This window comes from Leucoraja erinacea, chromosome 1, assembly GCF_028641065.1.
Source record: "Leucoraja erinacea ecotype New England chromosome 1, Leri_hhj_1, whole genome shotgun sequence".
Taxonomy (NCBI): domain Eukaryota; kingdom Metazoa; phylum Chordata; class Chondrichthyes; order Rajiformes; family Rajidae; genus Leucoraja; species Leucoraja erinaceus.
In genome coordinates, this window is record NC_073377.1 from 48140930 (window position 1) to 48162694 (window position 21765).

At 46.1% G+C, this 21765-nt stretch overlaps 1 protein-coding gene across 4 annotated transcripts in view; it reads right to left on the minus strand.

Moving 5' to 3' along the window:
• LOC129696296 (ADP-ribosylation factor-like protein 15) overlaps positions 1–21765 on the minus strand; it is a 284855-nt gene that overhangs the window by 140712 nt on the left and 122378 nt on the right. For all 4 annotated transcript variants that reach the window (XM_055634077.1, XM_055634094.1, XM_055634070.1 and 1 more), the window contains 2 exons: positions 14695–14839; positions 9310–9369 (listed from right to left, as the gene is read on the minus strand). In XM_055634077.1, the coding sequence (XP_055490052.1) occupies positions 9310–9369; positions 14695–14839 (205 nt within the window). The remainder of the gene's footprint in view (positions 1–9309; positions 9370–14694; positions 14840–21765) is intronic.

The following is a 21765-nucleotide window of genomic DNA, read 5'->3' on the forward strand; positions in this document are numbered from 1 at the left end:
ACAGTCCAAGGACAAGTTTGACAGTAAAGCTGCTGTGCAGTTTAAAACACAGATCCATAAACTAGAAAGTAAATAAAGTCTTAGCAAGATGACTAAGAAACTAAGAGATGGTCATGAAACCATCTGGTTCATTAACAAATTCAGAGTAAATTATTAGATCCCTATTCAGTCTCACATATATGCAATTTCAGACCCAGAGTAATGCGGCTCATTATTAACTACCCTCTGAAATGTCTAAATAAGCCAGTCAGTTCCAACATAAGCATTACATTAAAATAGAAATATAAAACCAGACTACCCAGTATCGACCTTGGCAATGAATTGACATCCGGTGGCGCTGTTGCTAGCTGCCTCCGCCCACGGTCTGGCTGTCTTTTTTTTATTTTGTTATGTTTAGAGTGTGTTTTTTTAGTTTTTTAGGGTTTTTTTCAGTATTTTATGTGGGGGGAAGCGGGTAGGGGGCAAAGGGGAAACCGTCCTTCAGTCGCTTCCTGGCTATTATCCGAGTCTAGTTATCCGCCCCCCCCCCCCCCCCCCCCCCCCCCCCCCCCCCCGCGGCCTACCAGCTGGATTGGCGTGGCCTTTCTTACCGGGACCGGACCAGAGCTTCAGCAGCGTCGGCGAGGCGCTGGAAACATCGCAGAGCGGGAGAGGCCTTCCTGGGATCGCTGCTTGGAGCTCCGGAGTGCTGGGCCGCTGCTCCAACATCGCGGAGCTCTCAATGCGGGCAGCGCTGACTTTAACATCGCGGAGTTTTGGGACCCTTTGCCGGGAGTCGCCAGCGCGCACACCAGTGGAAGGTGACCGACGAGAGGTTCCCAGCGAGAGGGCCTGAACATCGGGCTGCCCATAGCGGCGACTACGGGGGTGCTCGGGAGGCCCCGACCACGGGTGAACATTGGGGAACATCGGCGAGGAGGTTGACTGGACTTTGGTTCCTTCCCTCACAGTGGGGAATTTTGGTGCTGCTGTGGGGATGTTTGTGTTGTGGACTACAGTGTTCTGTGTTTTGTGGTTTTTTTTGTATGACTGTAAGGGAAAAAGAATTTTGTTGTCTCTTCATTGACAATAAATTAAATCAAATCAAACCAAATCAAATTCTGACATTGGAAAGCTGCTTATAGTTCAGTTGACCTTTCTGGTCCTCCTTGTGAACATCAGGGACTGGTATCTAAATTGGGAGAGCTGCCTTGAACTGGGTAATGAGAGCCTTACCATGCAGGCTGCTTCACAATCCCTTGTATATCTTGGTCCATCAATTGTATGGGGCACGAGGGAGTAGGAGCACACAATGCTGTTCATGACAAACATGGACAAGAATTACCACCTACTGTCCTCCTTCAATTGATGATATTGTGCTCCTGCATCCTGGACAATACTTAGAAGCAGCACTGACAAGATTAAACTGACAGAATATGGGCGACTTTAATGTCAACCACCAAGAGTAGCTCAGCAGCACCACCATTGATTGAGGTGATAACGTCCTAAACAACATTGCTGCCAATCTGATCTAAAAGACAGGTCTGCAAATAGCTAAGTATTTAGCTCACAAATTTATTCTGAACTCAGACCAGACAAAGTTCATATAAAACTGCAATAATAAGATTACTCTGGGCCACCCGAACTCAGCCACACTTCCCATCTGTCGTTCCCAATCATTCCTTCCAAACTGGTCCTTTGCACCCAAGAGATGTCTGTGATGCTGAGCAAAGTCCCTGAAGTAAAAGTGCCACAGGTGGCTCACTGTTCATATGCTACATAAGGTCATAGAAACATAGAAAATAGGTGCACTAGTAGGCCATTCGGCCCTTCGAGCCTGCACCGCCATTCAATATGATCATGGGCTAATCATCCAACTCAGTATCCCATCCCTGCCTTCTCTCCATACCCCCTGATCCCTATAGCCACAAGGGCCACATCTAACTCCCTCTTAAATATAGCCAATGAACTGGCCTCAACTACCTTCTGTGGACCAGAGAATTCCACAGATTCACCACTATCATCATAAGTGATAGGAGCAGAATTAGGCCATTTGGCCCATCAACTCTACTCTGCCATTCAAACATGGCTGATCAATCTCTCCCTCCGAACCCCATTCTCCTGCCTTCTCCCCATAACCCCCGACACCAATACAAATCAAGGATCTATCTATCTCTGTCTTTTCCCTTTATGCTCTGCGATTTCCGAATGCATATTTCGCCACCCACAATCATATAGTATTGACAGAAACAAAAAGATCGGCTTGAGTATCAATATCCATTGACTTGGCCTCCACAGCCTTCTGTGGCAAAGAATTCCACAGATTCGCCACATTCTGACTAAATAAATTCCTCCTTATCTCCTTCCTAAACGAACATCCTTTAATTCTGCGGCTATGATCTCTAGTCCTAGACTCTCCCACTAGTGGAAACATCCTCTCCACATCCACGCTATCCAAGCCTTTCACTATTCTGTACGTTTCAACAAAGTGCCCCCTCATTCTTCTAAATTCCAGCAATCACAGGCTCAGTGCCATCAACGCTCATCATAAGTTAACCCACTTATTCCTGGGATCATTCTTGTAAACCTCCTCTGGACCCTCCCAGGGCCAGCACTTCCTTCCTCAGATATGGTGCCCAAAATGGCTCACAATACTACAAATGCAGCCTGACCTGCGCCTTATAGAGCCTCAGCATTACATCTAGTCCTAGACTCTCCCACTAGTGGAGAGAGTATCATTCCCCAGCCCCGCACGGCCCGGTTTTATCTTCTTCATAAAATCCACAAACAGTTCACAGATGAGCACCAGGCCTAAACCTTAAGCACCATCACTGACTTCATCACTTCCGGCTCTCTGCCCTCTAAAGCCTCCAACCTCATTGTTCCCCAGCCCCGCACGGTTTTATCTTCTCCCCAATATCCACAAACAGAACTGTCCTGGCAGACCCATTGTTTCTGCTTATTCATGTTCCACCGAACTTATTTCCACATACCTCATCTCCATCCTATCCCCCCTGGTCCAATACCTCCCCACTTCACGCGCTCTTCGTCTCCTTCATGACTTCCGTTTTCCAGGCCCCGACTCCCTCGTCTTTACTATGGATGTCCAGTCTCTCCACTCCTCCATCGCCCACCAGGAGGTTCTTAAAGCCCTCCGTTTCTTCCTCGACCACAGAAACAACAAATTTCCATCTGCCAACACTCGCCTCCGCCTAGAAGAGCTGGCCCTTACCCTCAACAACTTCTCCTTTGACTCCTCCCATTTCCTCCCAATCCATGCGTAGGCACTCGCATGGGACCTAGCTATGCCTGCCTCTTTGTAGGGTATGTTGAACAATCCCTGTTCCAGGCGTACACTGGCCCTATCCCCGAACTCCATCGTCAGCGCTTGTGTGTGAGGGAGAAGAGCCGGCGGCGGAGACGGACACGGTGAGGAGACGCCATGGCCGCGGCGATGGCTGTCTTGGAAGGATCCTGACCTGAAACATTGCCTATCCATGTGCCCCAGAGATGCTGCCTAACCCGCTGAGATGACCTAAGATGGCGCCTACCTACGGCGACATTTTGCGAACGGCACAAAGAAAAACCATAAGATACAGCATTTATGAACTCACCTGCATCAGAAAATCCACTGAAATCAACCCCGTAATTAGCGAGCTGCTAACGCATTTAAATGCATTAACGCTACTGAGAAATGTTAGCGCTGGTAAGGGAATCCCCGGTCAGAAGGGAATCCCCAACCTCGCGGAGGCGCGCAGGCACCGCAAGAACCTTACCTGCAAACACCGGGGAGTCCAGAATCGTGGCCGTCAGGCAGGATCCCCCAACAGCAACGGAGATGGAGGTGCCGACTGTATGGGAATTCCCGATCTCAGGGGATTCCCCGACCTCGCGGAGACCCGTAAGTACTCTACCTTCAAACACCGAGGAGGGCTCCATGGAGTACGGAAACGTGGCCGTAGGGCAGGACTACAGGTCAGACTGAAGTGTAGTGGACTTCTGCCCCCGATGGCTTGGTTCGGCAACGTAGCGCCCAGGAGCGGAAAAGACTACAAAAAGTAGTAAACACTGCCCAGTCCATCATCCGTTCTGACTTCCCAACCATCGAGGGGATTTATCAGTCACTGCCTCAAAAAGGCTGGCAGTCTCATTAAGGACCCACACCATCTTGGCCACACACTCATCTCCCCGCTACCTTCAAGTAGTGCCTGACGACTGCAATGTCCAAGTTCAGAAATAGCTACTTCCCCACAGCCATCAGGCTATTAAACTCAACTCAAACAAAACTCTGAACATTAATAGACCATTATCTGTTTATTTGCACGTTATCTGTTTATTTATTCATGTGTGTATATTTTTATATAATGGTATATGGACACACTGATCTGTTCTGTATTCATGCCTACTATATTCTGTTGTGCTGAAGCAAAGCAAGAATTTCATTGTCCTATCTGGGACACATGACAATAAACTCTCTTGAATCTTGATTCTACCTCCGCTACATTGACAACTGCATTGGGGCTACCTCCTGCACCAATGCAGAACTCACTGACTTCATCCACTTCACTACAAATTTCCATCCGGCACCCAAATTCACCGTGACCATTTCCAACATCTCCAACCGTTAATAGATCTCACCGTCTCCATCGCAGGTAACAGACTACTGACTGACATCAACTATAAATCTACTGACTCCCATAGCTATCTTGACCACACTTCTTCCCAACCTGCTTCCTGTAAAGACTCTATCCCCTACTTCCAATTCCTCCGTCTACGCTGCATCTGCGCCCAGGATGAGGCGTTCCATACCAGGACATCAGAGGTGTCCTCATTCTTTATGGAACGGGAAGTGGCGGCGCCTTGTGGCAGCGGCTACCTGCAGTCTGTCTGTCTTTTTTTTCTTTCTTTTGTCTTGGCAGGAGTATGTTTTTTTGGTTTTTATTTTAGCTGTGTATATGTGGGGGGGGGGGGGGGGGGGGGGGGGGGAAATGTTTTAATAAGATGGCGGACTGCGGGGGGGATGCGCCGTTGTGTATGGCTGCTCCTCCTGCAGTCCGCCCTTTCTCCCTTTTTTATTTTTTATTTTTAGTCCTGTCCGTGGGAAATTTTTTTAATTGGAAGTCTTTTTATGTGGTGGGGGGGGGGGGGGGGGGGGGGGGGGGGGGGGGGGGGGGGGGGGGGGGGGGGGGGGGGGGAAACTGTTTAAATCCCAGTCCTACCTGGTCGGAGAAGCGTTTTTTCTTCCGAACCGCTTCTTCGTCCTCTCTGTGCGGCCTACCGTCGAGCTGGAGCAGCGCTGCAGCGGCGTTTCCTGCCGGGACTGCGGGTCTTCGCTGGCGGTGCAGATGCTGGGACACCAACGCGGAGCGGGCGATGACTTACCGGGTCGCCTTCGGGTAAGCTCTGGAGCACTGGGAACATCGCTGAGCTGCGGCTGCAGAGCATCCAGGCGGCACTGGATTTCAACACCGCGGGGCCTGGTGTCCGAGTTCGCCAGTGTCAGAGGTCCGGCCAGCGCGGCCTGAGAACTTTGGACATTGCAGTCTTCAGGGAGGAGGCGGCCGCTTCAGTCCAGGCCGCTGAAGAATCGTTCACCCGACGCCGATGATCCAGCTTCGCGGCAGAGGGCCTGAGAACGTCGAGTTGGCTGAGGAGGCCACATATAGACCCCGACCTCGGGTGGACTATGAGGGGGAGAGCTGGATATTTTTAGTGCCTTCCCTCACAGTGAATTCTGCTGTGGGGGGACGTTTCTTGTTGATTTTTATAGTGTACTGTTCTGTGTCTTTTTTCTCTTTTTTTGTTTTTATGGATTTATTGACATTTGATCTGTTCAATTAATTTAATCAATCTCTGTAAAGCACTTTGGTTCAAATACTGGTTTTGTTGAAAAGTGCTATATAAATAAAGATTATTATTATTATTATTATTAATCTCTTCCCGGCGGACGTGACTTTTCCCTTGTCGTGACTCCATTGTCGTTGGGCCTAACATCGTGGAGCTGGTGGCCTCAAACCGGGATTGACCTGAGGGCTCCAGCCGTAGAACTTGCGGACTCACCATCTGGCTGACTACGAAGCTGTGGTGGCACTGCGGTTGCGGCTGCTACACGACTTCGGAGCTGAGGAGAATCGGTGGAGTTGGGAGCTCGCAGGTCCCTGGTGGGAGATCGATTTTCGGAGCTCCCGCAACGGCAACTTCTCCCGCCCGAATCGGGTTTGAATCGGCCCGGAACAGGGCCTTACATCACCCGGCGCGGCTTAAACGCTCGCAAGGCTTACCATCACCCGCCGGGGGCTTTAACATCGGGAGCCCCGGTCGCCTCAACGTTGCAGCTTGGCTGCCTGACCGCGGGAGAAGCATAAAAGACAGGGAAGAGATAAGACGTTTGCCTTCCATCACAGTGAGGAGGTGTTTGGAGATTCACTGCGATGGATGTTTATGTGGAATTGTGTTAATTGTGTGTTTTGGTCTTTTTTTGCTGTTATGACTGCAGGAACGAAATTTTGTTCAAACCTTGCTTGTTTGAATGACAATAAAGGGCAATTGAATTGAATTAAATTGAATTCCCCTCTTCCATTGTAGATGAGGCTCTCACTAGAGTCTCCTCTATATCCCGCAGCTTCGCTCTTACTCCCCCTCCCCCTATTCGTAACAAGGACAGTCCCCCTTGTCCTCACCTTCCATCCCATCAGCCATCGCATACAACATATAATCCTCCAACATTTTTGCCACCTCCAACGGGATCCTACCACTGGCCACATCTTCCCATCTCCACCACTTTCTGCTTCCCGAGGAGAACGTTCCCTCCATAACTTCCTGGTCAACTCGTCCCTTCTCACCCAAACCAACCCTCCCCAGGTACTTTCCTCTGCAACCGCAGGAGATACAACACCTGTCCCTTTACCTCCCCCCTCGACTCCATCCAAGGACCTAAACAGTCTTTCCAGGAGGTTCACTTGCACCTCCTCCAACCTGATCTACTGCATCCGCTGTACCAGGTGTCAACTTCTCAACATCGGCGAGACCAATTGCAGGCTTAGCGATTGTTTCGCTGAGCACTTCTGCTCAGTCCATCTTAACCTAGCTGATCTCCCGGTGGCCCAACACTTCAACTCCCCCTCCCATTCCCAATCTGACCTTTCTGTCCTGGGCCTCCTCCATTGTCAGAGTGAGGCCCAGCACAAAATGGAGAAACAGCACCTCATATTTTGCATGGGCAGTTTACACCACAGCGGTATGAACATTGACTTCTCTAACTTCAGGTAGCCCTTGCTTTCCCTCTCCATCCCCTCTCCCTTCCCAGTTCTTCCATTGGCCTTATTGTCTCCACCTACATTCTTTCTTTGTCCCGCCCCAGGCATCAGTCTGAAAAAGGGTCTGGACCCGAAGTGCGACCCATTCCTTCTCTCCATAGATGCTGCCTCACCTGCTGAGTTACTCCAGCATGTTGTGTCTACCTTCAGCATTATATCCCTGTTTTTGTATTTTAGCCCTCTTGAAATAAGCTACCCTCAGAACACTCTGATGGCCTTTGTCAAATTTCCCCTGTCAAATATTTTTAAGCTATTTTTAAACTTCTGTTCATAGAAGCATTTAAAAATTCATCCAAACAGTTAAAATTAATCAGAAATGAACCCCAACTTTAAGATTAAGTAAACATTTAACAATCGGTAAAACAAAATATTTGAAATACCTATCTGCACTTCATTCCACCATCCCACATTAGTGACAATTACAGTATATTCAAATGAATAGGTCAACTGCCTACATGTTAGCTAGCTTAGCACGAGGCTAAGTGGCTACATACAAAGTGCATCAGGTTTCCTCTTCTGCAGGTCAGTTCTCCACCACTGAACTCAATGGGGAGTCCAGCAGTGAAGTTTTGGATGTGTTTAGCCAAGCATGAATGTGTCTGAAAGTGAGCTAAACTGTGAACAGCTGGCTATGGAGTTGATGTGTCAGTCATCCAAATTTAGCCCATTAGGCAAGAAAGCATAGGAACACATCCTCCACAAGTAAGAGGGCTTTATGGTCCATAAACATGTGTGCCATTAAAGCACACTAAATGGCTCCAGCAAATTTCAGCAGCTTCCGCGTTCAGGGAGAGCATAGGCCCAAATGAAAACGTAACAGATGAGAATAGTCAGGGTGTGGGGGAGTTCAATTGAGCCATTGGAACTATAGCAGCAGCAGTGAGCGAGAAGGTATTAGAATATCAATGATTCAATGATTTGGGGACAATGGGATATTTCATGGTCTGATTTACTGATACGTTGTTTATTCCAGATTATTTAATGAACATATTTCTCTAGCTGTATTATGGAATTTGAACTGGTGTCACTGCAGCAATCGTCCAAGTCATTGAATTATTAAGTCCAATAGCTTAACAATTTATGGTACAGTACTGGGAGGGTATCTCCGCACTGATTGTCTTTCCTTTTTATTGGTTTACAGCAAATACATTAGTCACCCAAAACAACGCAAATCTTCGGTTAAACAAAACCTGCTATTTGATTAACATGGACATTTCTTCTATGAAGCACTGTGCTCTGTAGCATGATTCTTTATTTCAATTTCACGATTATAAAACAAAAATTACAAATATTTAAAAAATTGTAATTATTTTTTTTGTGGAGCATTTTGCATTAAAAAAAATCTAGATATATCTCTTGTATAGAACAAACTACTTCTTCGTTAATATACTAATTTCTCCCATTAATTCAAAGGGTGTTGCTGACAGCATTATTACCCCATGTTTCAATGAACTTGAATCAAATTGCTTGCTTTGCCATTTAAGAGGGCAATTAGAAGTCAACCATATTGATGTGGCATAAAAACAGACAAAGCTTGAAATGCTCAGCAGGTCAGACAGCATTTGTGGAAAGATAATCAGAGTTCAGCTTGACGACCTTTCAGATCCACGTTAATGTGCTGTGATAAAATAATCCTCAGGCCTGATCGGCTAAGGATGAGAAAGACATTTGTCCTATATATTACTGAGCCAGTTTAATCATTACATCAATCTGGTGGCTTCATGGTCACCATTACTGTTATGAATTAATCTGAAATACGTCAAGTGAACAAATATCCCAGCAATGGTGAGCACTGAACTAGCAACTCTGAATCAACATTAGTACATTATGAAGATAACACTTCCGAAACATTCCAAACATTTGTAAACTATTATTCATAAATGGATTATTTTAAAAAATTATAATGGGAGAAATTTATGACCTCTTAAGGTGTCTTTTGAAAATGAAAATCTTAAATATACGTGAGCTACAAAACAACTTTTAGTACATGAATACATCAAAAAACTACACATACCTCCCAGTTCTTTCACGTTGAGGATTGCATTCTGGAATGGAACAGCTTTGATTCTAAAACCTAAAATTCGATGCGTGACAAAAGGAAAAAAAAAGCAACTTATTATGGCTAGAAAGTAGACAATAAAACATGAAATTAGTTTCAATGTGGAGAAATAATCATTCATGCTGAGTGTTTGTGGTAGCAAAGTAAAACATTTCCACTTTTTGTACTGCATACTAGTGGCTTCTTCAGCTTTAACTTCAATTTATGGGCTATCGAGGTCAAAGTAATGCTGTTGAAGTCTTTGTCTTGAACAAGCTTTGGGTTTTGGTGAATGGAGTGAGTAAATACAAGTTAAAGCTTTTTTCTCTCTTACTGTCATAGTAGACAGTAGTAATAAAGGTTAAGAAGGCAAGAGCAGTGGTATGCTTCTCCTGCAGGACATAGGAGATCAGGGAAAGTTCCAATGTCTCCGACTGTACCTGCAGGAATTATAGTTTAGTTTAGTTTAGACATACAGCATGGAAACGGGCACTTTTGCCTACCGGGTCTACACTGACCTTTGACCACCCATTCACATGCTAGTTCAGTGCACTCCCTGTACTCTAGGGGCAATTTACTCACTAGAGGTAAACTACAAACCCAGATGTCTTTGAAAGGTGGGAGGAAACTGGAGCACCCAGTCACATGGTCACAGGGAGAACATGCAGACTACATACAGAAAGATAATGTAAGCTGCTAAAAAAAAAGCTGCCTTTAATGCATTCCTAAATTCATTAATGTTTAATGTTTTATGTGTCATTCCTAACTGTCACTGTATGTCGTTGTCACTTGCTGGCGGAGCATCAAGGCAAATTCCTTGTATGTGAACACTTGGCCAATAAACTTATTCATTCAAATGTGACAATGCCAGTCTTCTACTGGACTGACAATGAACACCATGTCACCAGATTTTGATTGTAGCCAAATTGTAATTTCTCAGTTTTAGAAACATAGAAATTAGGTGCAGGAGTAGGCCATTCGGCCCTTCGAGCCTGCACCGCTATTCAATATGATCATGGCTGATCATCCAACTCAGTATCCCGTACCTGCCTTCTCTCCATACCCTCTGATCCCCTTAGCCACAAGGGCCACATCTAATTCCCTCTTAAATATAGCCAATGAACTGGCCTCGACTACCCTCTGCGGCAGAGAGTTCCAGAGATTCACCACTCTCTGTGTGAAAAATGTTTCTTGCCTTTGAGTCTAAATTTCATATCTACTCATCTGTAGCATGGGACGTCAGTTGTTAACGGCATCCACATATGCCTTCGGCAAAGAATGGCAAATTTTCCACAATAGGAAGAGATGCAAACTGATATCACTGAGTGGCCTCGCTATAATTTGGTGATTTCCATGCAGTTTTATTCCCCCACCATATCAAACTATTTCTCCATTTCAAGATAAATCTATAGATCATATTGTAGTAAGGAATGCAAGGAATGCAAGCACTTTCTCTGGGAGATAGCAAAAACAAAACACAAAATGCAAGAGTAACTCAGCAGGTCAGCTCAGCAGCATGTCTATCTCTGGAGAACACGAATACGCGACATTTCGGGTCAGGATCCTTCTTCAGACAGATTATAGTGGGGGGGAAGAAAGCTGGAAGAGGAGACAGCTCAAAGTCTGGCAAGTAATAGGATACAAAGGAGTGTTTTTTATAAATTGTCCAATGGTTAGACAAAGTCTGGAGATGAAAAGTCAAAAGGTATGAGATGAGGAGATAAGGAAATAAGTATAAATGTGAAGCTATAGAAAGGTATATAGGTGGAGGGGGACTGGGGAAAAGAAGAAAAAGGGGGGTGTTAGTAAGTTATTGACCTAAAATTGGAGAATTCAAGTTTCATACCATTTGGCTGTAAACTGCACGCAGAATATGGTGCTTTTCTTTCAGTTTGTGTGGCCTCACTCTGGCAATGGAGGAAGCCCAGGACAGAAAAATCAGTGTGAATTGGGAAGGGCAGTTAAAATCAAAGATCTTATAGCAGAGCAAGATGGCCTACTCCTACGCAAAACACGTAGTACAGTCATGGGCAGATTCATGGGTGATTATAGGACCCATTTTAGCAACCAGCCTCCGCCATCTTGTTCCGCCATCTTGCTTCCGGCCAAAGATCGGATCTTTACTTCCGCCTCCGCTCCCGTATCTTCGCAAGTCTTTGACTTGGGCGGGGAGAAGGGGTGCGCGGCCCAGGGCAGCGGGGAAAGGGGGTGCGCGGCCCGAGGCAGCGGGGAGAGAGGAGGGGAGTAGTGCAAGTGGGGTAGTGGTGGTGCAGGAGGGTTGGGTAGGACCGGGGGAGGGAGAAAGCAAAAATCTTATAGCGGAGCTCCGCAATAAGATCTTTGGGAGAGAGAGAGAGGTGGGGTAGGAGCTGGGGTGCAGAGAGCATGGGGAGAGATGTGGGGTTGGGGGCTGATGGGTTAAGGGACTACAGCATAGGAGGGGGGGGAGACATTTGTAGGGGGGGGGGGGGGGGGGGGGGGGGGGGGGGGGGGAGGGGAGGGGGGTGGGGGGGGGGGGGGGGTGAGAGTTGAGGGGAGGAAAAGGGCCTAGTGTGTGTGAAATTGTGGGGAGGTTTACAATGTTTATTATTTAATGTCCCTTGTCTAGTCTGAAATAAAGTTCATCATTGGATATAAAAATCAGAAGAAATATAATTGTGTGTGTTATATGATTATATACATTTATATCACATTCATGTATGTGTGTTTATAAACATTTTATTCTTTAACAAGAATTAACAGAAGTATGAACTAACAGAATTATGAATCTAACCCTATATCACACACAAAAACTGTTCCCCCGCAATGTTGATTACCCTGCGAGTCGGGTCGGGTCGGCTAGGTTCCAGTTACTACAAAATCAACTCAAACACAGCTTATGAGCCATTTAAAAATAAATGATTTAAAAAAAAATCAAAAAAGACAATTACCAGAGTCAAATTTTATTCTTGACAAGAATTAACAGAAGTATGAACTGACAGAATTATGAATCTAACTCCATATCACACACACAAACTGTTCCCCCGCAACATTGATTACACTGCGGTTCGGGTAAGGTAGGCTCCGGTTACTAAAATAGGCGAGGAAAAATGCCCAGGATCCCCTCCGTAGCGTACTACACGTCAGCCCATTGCATTTCGCAGGAGTAGCTTATCTTGCTCCGGATAGGATCTTTGGTTAAAATGGTCAATAACCAGGAGATCAAGCAGGCCTTGGCAGACTGAGCGCAAGTGTTACCACCAGGGGGAGCAGCATGATGGATGCTTCGCCAACGATCTGTCTTCGTCTTTTTCATTCTTTGTGTTTTTAGTTTGTTGTAAAATGTATGTTTTAGCTTATCTTTAGTTTTTGTATTTGTGGGGGGATCGTTTTTTATCTCTTTCCTCGACGGAGATGCAACTTTTTCCATGTCGTCTTAACATCGTGGAGTTGGCGGCCTCTTGTTTGGGACTTCTAGAGCTCCAAAACCGCAGAGCCTGCAAACTTTAACATCTTAGAGCACCAAAGGCCGACCCCTTTGCCAGGGGTCGGCCTCTGATGCTCCAACCTGCGGGAGCTGCGGACTTTAACATTGTGAAGCTCGCGGTTCCTGGTTAGGGACCATTTTCTGGGACCCCAAGCCACAGGAGCTTACCCGCCCGACGTGGGAGCTCGATCGCTGGCTGCGAGTGCTTCGACTCCTCCGACCGCAGGAGAAAAGGAGGAAAGAAGATAATACTTTATTGCCTTCCATCACAGTGGGGAATGTGGAGGAGCCGCTGTGGTGGATGTTTATGTCAGATTTTTATGCAGTTGTGTGTCTTGTTGCTTTTTTGGTATAATTATGGCAAACCAAATTCCTCACATGTTGAAAAACATACTTGGCTAATGATTATGATTATTAAGTGTTCGGTGAAACAGTTGCCTAGTCTAGGCTTGATCCCACCGATGTAAAGGGGGCCACATCGGGAGGAATGATTGGGTGGTAAGGGATGAATTGCCAAGGAGGTACAGACAGAACGGCCTCTGCGGAAAGGGGTGGGAATGGGAAGATACGACTAGTTGTAGGGTCATGTTAAAGGCGACTGAAATGTTGGGGGACGATGTGTTTGTTGCTGAAGCTTGTGTGGTGTAAGTAAGGACCAGAAGAATACTATCCTTGATCCATCTGTGTGGCTGCAGAGTAAAACTGCAGGATACAGAGGAGATGTGGATGAGAGATGCATTCATGACAGTTGGGGGGAAACCACATTTACTGAAGGAAGGTGACATCTCAGATGTTCAAGAATGAAAAGCCTCATCTTGGAAGCAGGTGTGGCCGAGATTGAGAAATTAAGAGCAGGGGATAGCAGTTTTGCAAGAGGCGGGGTGGGAGGAGGTATAGCCCAGATAGCTGTGGGAGCCGATGGTATGATGTGGACATCCTGTCCCCTGTGATTGAGACACAGTGATTAAGAAATATAATTAAGATATTTGGAGATGAGTTCTATGGGGCAGGATCAGGCAGAAATGATGGGTTGTCAGGGCAGTCCTGTTTGTAGATTTTGGAAAGGAGATGGAAGCAGGCAGTATTGGGCTGGAGGCTGTGAAGGGGAGATCAGCAGAGGTTATAGGTATAGGGTTGGAAATGATCTGGGAGATGATGACCTGGTGTTTGTCCGTGAGGTCACAATGAACAAGTAGATGGTGGTGTCCGAGAGCTGGCGCCTGGCCTCTGCATAGTAGCAGAGACAGCACTTCAGCAGGGTCACAGATTCACCGGATCTTATCTGCAACTGCAAAAATACATGTCTGCAAATGTTTACATTTACGTCATGTTCCTGTTTTACTTTCATCATTTTGGCAGTGTCCATATAAACTAAACGGCACAATTTACAAAACAGAGATGTTACCCAGACTGGAAATTTGAAGTGACAAAGAATGATTGGATTACCCCAAATTGTTCCATTTCGAACATAAGAATTCTTAATTGAGATGTATGGACTTAGGAGGGGCTGGATAGCGTAAAGCGGGTGGAACTATTTCTTAGAAATTTTCAAAAACCATGGGACAGATTTAAAGTAGTGGGAAACTAATTGGATTTTTGTTCAAGGAAAACCAGATAACTTTTTTTCCATTCTAACGGAAACATCATTGAAAAGAGGCACAGAAGTCCTAAGCCATGCAGCCGTCATCACGAAGATTATTAATCTGTATTAACGTTGCTGGCATGAAGGAGGCCATTGGAGGCACAAAGAGAATCACCTTTGAGGTCATCTACCACTGGTATTTAAACAGACACTGTAACCAATGCCAACATATAACTAGATTCATTTTTACTTGGTCTGATTTCAGCATCACTAGATATTTTGTACAATAGGCTACAATTAGTTTAGGTCTTACCCGTTGTAGGAATGATGCTGTCTGTGCTTTCACTGCAGAGTTGCGTAAGCAAACTTGACTTGCCAGATCCTGTAAGGCCCACACAAACGACATCATATTCTGTTCGTGGTGAAGGTGGCCCTTTGCAGCACAAGGTTCTAAAACACTTTGGGGGTAAAAAAACATTTTTAATCTTCATTATTTTGAAAAAATAGGATTCTAACAATTAATGCAAATGTAGCTAACTTGAATTAACATAATTCTTGGGGGGAAAATGGTGATTCTCTTATTTTTCTTCATTCAATGAATTTACCGTGCCTATATTTCCATTTATGATGCTGACATTTTTATGGATTCCTGCACTAAATCTATTACTTTTTCCAAATTTCCTCCTGTTCCCCTGACTCAATTCAATAGATTGTTAAATTATAACATTTATAAAATCTATATTACTAAAAGTCTGTTCTTGACAGGTTTTGGCGATCTGTGCTGCAATTTCCAAGAATTTCCGCCACCTATGGCCGTCATTTTTGGCCACCTCGCTCAGAGCCCCCCTCCGCCGCATGTGTGCCGAGGATTTTTCCAGTCGATGAAAAATGACAGAGATATTAATGATTTTACAAAATTCCCCATTCTCTCTGCTGCCCCCGCTGGTGGCAGGGGGGAGGGACTATAAAACCAGGAAGTGGTGTGCCTCATTCAGTATCTTCAAGATGGAGGAAGGCAAAGGGTCACGTTTCTCTGAGCTGTGAATAACACTGAACACATGTCCACACTACTGTGAGTAAGTACCCTTAATGTGGTTTGAAAATGAAAATATGGTTAAAGTAAAAAAGCACTGCCTGCAAATGGTCATTTGGGGGGGTTTGGGTTGAAATAAAAAGGCACTCTCTCTCTCTCTCTCTCCTCCTCCCTCCTCCCCCCCTCCTCCTCTCTCTCCCCCTCCATCCCCTCACCTCCCTCTCAGTACACCCCTCACCCCTCCCCTCTCCTCTCCCACCTCTCTCTCCCCTCTTTTTCTCCCCCTCCTCCCCTCCATCCCCTCCCCCCACCATCCCTCCCCTAAACCCCCCTTCCCTCCACACACCCCTACCCCCTTCCCTCCACCTCCCCTCCCCTTCCCCTCCCTGCTCCCCACCTCTCCCCCCTCCCCTCACTCTCATCCTCTCTCTCTCCTCCCCTCCACCCCCACCTTTCCCCCCCTCGCCAACCCTCCCTCTTCTCCTCCTCTCCACCCCCCTCTCCCTCTTGCCCCACTCTCTGTGTTTCTGTCTCTCTCTCTGTCTCTGCCCCTTCTCTCTACCCTCGCCCCCCCCCCCCTCTCTAGATGTGACTGCAAGTTGGGGGCTATGCGTCAGTAGATAGGGTGGTTACGGGGTAAAAGGAGCAAATTAATATATTAATAAATCAAGGGGGGTAATTAGCGTGAGTGCGGGGGGGGGGGGGGATAGTTAGTGTATGTGACGCTGCATGCCGCCTCCCCGCCCCCACAACCGCACGTTGGGGGAACAGACCCAATGGGTCTGCACTTGGTCTAGTCAATTATAAAATCAAATGTATTCCATTTTCTGAGCAGTTTTCCAATTAATTCTCCATCCAAACCCACTGACTTTTGCCATCAGGATCATTTTGTATCCTTGAATACAATAACTTCTGAAGAATTAGAAACAGAAAATGTTGCAAAAACACAGCAGATCAACAACATCTGTGGACAGAGAGTGCCAACCTATGGTCAGAACTGAGAGAGATGTCTGACCTGCTGAGTTTGCTCAACAATTTATTTTATAATCAGATTTCTTAACTTTCTCTCGGTTCTGACTAAGGTTAACAGACACAAAAAAACTGGCAGTTTTTTCTTTCCATCGATGCTGGTTTACATACTGTTTTATTTTGAATTTCCAACATACATATTTTAATTAGGTTTCTACTTCCACCAAATAGTTTACATACCTCCCACTTCAGACGAGATATTAGACAGAACCTGGACCAGCCAAAAATGAGCACCTGGCATATTTTGAAGAGCAGAGAAATTGTTCCTTATCCAATATTCATCCCTTCCCAATGTTACTGAAGTTAGTTATACCAGCTACACTTTATAAACTAATTGGCCATTAAGTACTGTGGAAATGCTATGGGTTATGCCAACTGATTTTTAAGGTATACTAGACCAAGTGCAGACCTGTTGGATCTATTCCCCCAACGTGTGGTTGTGGGGGGGGGGGGGGGGGGGGGGCGGGCATGCGGCGTCACACACACTAACTACCCCCCCCCCCCCGCTAACTACCCCTCTTGATATTATATTACTATCATTAATTTGCTCCGTTTACCACATAACCGCCCTATCCACTGACGCAGAGCCCCCAACTCGCAGGCGCATATAGAGAGGGGGTGGGGGTAGAGAGTGAGAGCAGAGAGAGAATGGGAGGAGACAAAGAGAAAGGGGCAGAGACAGAAGGGCACGAGACAGAGGGAGAGGGTTGGAGGGGAGGGGGAGAGGGAGGGTGGGGTGAGGGGAGGAGCGGTGAGGGAGATGGGAGGAGAGAGAGAGAGTGGAGAGGAGAGAGGGAGGGAGGGAGGGGGGGGGAGAGGGAGGGGGAGAGGTGGGGGGAAGGGAGGGGGAGGGGGGGGTAGGGGAGAGGTGGAGGGGAGGGGGGAGGGCAGGAGGGAGATGGGGCAGGGGAGAGAGGGGGAAGAGTGTGGAGGGAGGGGGAGGTACGGGGGAGAGAGGGGTGGGGGCAGTCCATCTATTCCCCACTCCTCTCTATTCCCACACTCTCCCTCCTCCCTTCCCCCCTCTCCCTCAATCCCCTCACTCCCCCTCTTCACCTCCCCAGGATCTCGCCTGTCCTCCGGATCTGCAGAACTTGCACGTTCACAGAGAGGAACACAGAACAGGGAGGGGTCAGAGAGCCAAATGCCTTCGTGCGTCGGGGGGGGGGGGAGGTCGGGGATGGTGGGTGTTGACGTAACTCGGCCTCGCGACGTCCGCAGCCGTTGATAACTGCCAGCTGACAACAGCCCTTTAAAGCCGGTAAGACAAGACGCGTTCGCCCAGGAACGAGCGTTCACAGCAAAGAAGCACCGGCGTCTGACTCTCTGGAAACCCACAGCTCGAATGAGCGCAGGCGGGCGGGGCTTCGCGAACTGTGCCGGCTGTGAGGAGCAAGTTCAGCGGAAATTATGAGGAGAAATTCAGTGCGTGAGGAGTCGCTGCCCTAAGATCTGTAGAACAAAGAAGCAATAGCGGAACACAGCTGTCGAATTTTTGTTCTGCAGAATTTTCTTGATATTTCTGCGCCTTTAATCCACAGCGGCGGGGGGACGGGGCCTGGAGGCAGGTGGGCCTGGATTGGTCGGCATGTGGGCATTGTGACGTCAACAGCTGGTGAGCGCCGTTTATATTTTAAAAATTGAGTTTTGTGATCAATTTTATTCAAAATCCGGGGAAATAATAGACCAAGGAGTGGATTTCTGAACTCATAAGTTAAATCCGTACCGAATTTGTAAAAATCTCTGCGTTTGTGCATCTGGTTTTCGAGGAGATACGTTTCACATGCAAAATAACACACACATCCACACACACACACACACACACACACACACACACACACACACACACACACACACACACACACACACAGAGTTTTAATAGATACTAGACCAAGTGCAGACCCGTTGGGTCTGTTCCCCCAACGTGCGGTTAAGGGGGGGGCAGGGTGCGGCATCACACACATTAACCACCACCCCGCACACACGCTAACTACCCCCCTTGTCAATGTATTAATATTATTAATTTGCTTCTTTAACCCCATAATCGGCCTACCTACTGAGGCATAGCCCCCAACTCGCAGGCGCGTCTAGAGAAGGAGGGAGGGGGGGGGGGGGTAGAGAGTGAGGTCAGAGAGAGAAGGGGGGGGGGGGGGGTGGGTGGGAGGGGGAGGGGAGGGGAGAGGGGGAGGGGGGAGAGAGGGAGGGAAGTGCTTTGGGAAAGCCAACAGTCATTGGCACCTCCAATTTTAGCCTATAAGCTTCAAGAGCATTTTGAAAAAATAAACAATTTGGACCTACCAGCCCCTTCTGGATCAAATCAAATCTTGAAGTACAGCTCTGCATAGTTTAGGACTCATTCAACTGAGCCATCACAAAACATTTGAAACTCATACACACTCGTAAGATTTACTTGCCTTACTACTCATACAAAGCATATGGTGAATCATCTTTCATTAGCCGTGTGAATGAAAGGCGTTAGAGATGTTTAAGGAGGAACTGCAGATGCTGGAAAATCGAAGGTAGACAAAAATGCTGGAGAAATAGGCAATGTTTCGGGCCGAAACCTACCTGAGTCTGAAGAAGGTTTTCGGCCCGAAACGTTGCCTATTACCTTTGCTCCATAGATGCTGCTTCACCCACTGAATTTCTCCAGCATTTTTGTTTACCAAATGTTTTTCTCACTTTCTATTGTACAAAAACATTTGAACAGGCAAATAGCCAAAGGGGATTTTCATCAAACTAAACCAGTTTGCGCAGGTAAGAAAGAACTTGAAATGATTGCAAACACTCCAGTCAGTTTGGAAAATAGACACAATCTCAGTCATATCATTATGGAGTGGTTAACTATTTTAGTTACCAAAATTGCCACTCACACAAAATAGAAGGTGCCACATGGCACAGATTTACCGTTAAAATACACTCCCCACCTGAAGTTAGATGTGAACTTTTTTCTGGAATCATGTGCGCAACTTGTTGCCAGAGACCCGGGTTCAATCCCGACTACGGGTGCTGTTGGTACGGAGTATGTACATTCTCCCCATGACCTGCATGGGTTTGCTCCGAGATCTTCGGTTTCCTCCCACACTCCAAAGACCTACAGGCTTGTAAGTTAATTGGCTTTGGTATAATTGTAAGTTGTCCCTAGTTTGTATACGGCAGGGCTCTCACTTAACATTTTTCCCTGGTGCCAGCAGGGCAACCTAGGCAGCTTTTTAGGTTGCCAAATGACAGTTTAGGCAGTCATTTGAGAAGGTTTGCATGAAGCGTGCGATAATGTGCTCGGACGAAGTGCGTATTTACCAGTTGGAATTATGCTCAATGAAGCATTCAAATATTATTTCTGCTTCAAATAAAGTCACAAAGTCACAAACTAAACATATTCACCAATCAAGACATGATATATTCCACAATGACATACAGCAAAATTATAATACAGTATCTCAACTATTTTTACACATTGCAATTAATGCAATTTCTATTAGTTCTTTCCACTTCCAAACAAAAATGTGGTTGGATTATTCAGCGTATGATCAACCTGTGCCAATAAATCCTGGACCATGGTCACATATATGCTTAACCATGCACACTACAGATTGATGCAAGCATGTTTTCTGTGAAGGACGGAAAATGATCATGACATGGCCATAGCATGGGTCGTTGTTGCTATTGGTACAGAAACACTCTCACTTCCCACATAATTTATCCATAACAAAATATACAGGTTGCATGGAAATTTCTAAAAGCATTTTATGATAATAGCTGTTAAAACCGATTATACCCATATGACAGGTAAAAAATTACACTAACTGACAAGAGATGGCCAAAGGACATAACGGCACCAAATGTTCTTTGGCAATATGTTTAAAGGTGTCAAAATGCCACATTCCCAGACATTCAGATTAGATGTACATGTTGTGAACAGCAATGATGATACCCAGTTTGTACGCACCAGATTTAAAAAAAAATATTGATAAATGCTGTTTCCATCATTCCCACTTCAGAATTAACCTTAAAATTTCAACTTAAATATCTCCTGACCAAACTTGTGATGTATATGACTGGCTGTAGACGTAAAACCTGGATAAATCCAACGTATAGTTGTGAATGTTGCTCATTAAATAACTACAGTACTGACACTCCATATTAAGAGCATTGATTTGCCGTTAAAATGAATTCTGTAACGTGTCAACGGTAGCAGTGACAATCGAACACTGCGGTTTTAATGATTCATGTGTTCTCAATTTAATTAATGCATCTTTATTAGGCTGTGGGCCAAGCATCAAAAATGTGTCTAGAAATAGGATTTCGTGACCCAAGTCACCAAACTACATGAAATGTTCACATATTGTGTAAATGTTTTTTATATAAATCACCCCTGAAACTCGATATGAAGAAGCCTTGCACATTTTTATTGTTGTTGTTCTGTGAAATCAATGTTGTGGAAACTTGCAGCAGGTTAATTGTATTTAGTGGGAAAAGCATTAAAAAAGCTGAAGAAAGTGCTGCGAAGTGGATTAAAGTGCAAGAAAGTCTTCAAAGTCCCTGCTGATGTGCTGGAACACAAAGAAGGCCCCCATGAACTCTAACTAAAAGGTAAGATTAAAGTCTGAATTTACGAAAATCTATCTGTATAGACGTTAATTAATTTAATCGCACCCTTTTATAATGTGAATAAATTCAGTAAAACAGGCATCTGTGAAGCCCCCTCAGCCATTTTGTGTGCTAGCCTGAAACAAAGCGCGTGATTGGCCAACTGGCAGACAACTCAATGTTAAACGTGCTTTGATTGGACTAAAAAATACCCGACATTTTTCCGTTTTTTCTCTAATTTAATAAAAATGTGCAAGTCCAATGGATGGATTGAGGAAGGTGAATGGGGGTAGACAAAAATGCTGGAGAAACTCAGGGTGAGGCAGCATCTATGGAGTGAAGGAAATGGGCAACGTTTCGGGTTGAGACCCTTCTTCAGACTGTTCCCCCATCCTTCTTGAGGGGGGGGGGGGATCAGTGCAGGATGAAAGGGGGGTTTAGTACAGGATGAATGGGAGGGGGGAGGGTCAGTACAGTGTGCATCGGGGGGTCTGTGCAGGATGAATGGGAGATCAGTACAGGATGAATGAGGGGTTCGGTACAGGATGAATGGGAGGTTCAGTATAGGATGAATGGGGGATCACTACAGGATGAATGAGGGGATCAGTACAGGATGAATGTGGGGATCAGTATAGGATGAATGGGGGGTCAGACAGGATGAATGGGGGATCAGTACAGGATGAATGGGGGGGTCAGTACAGGATGAATGGGGGTAGACAAAAATGCTGGAGA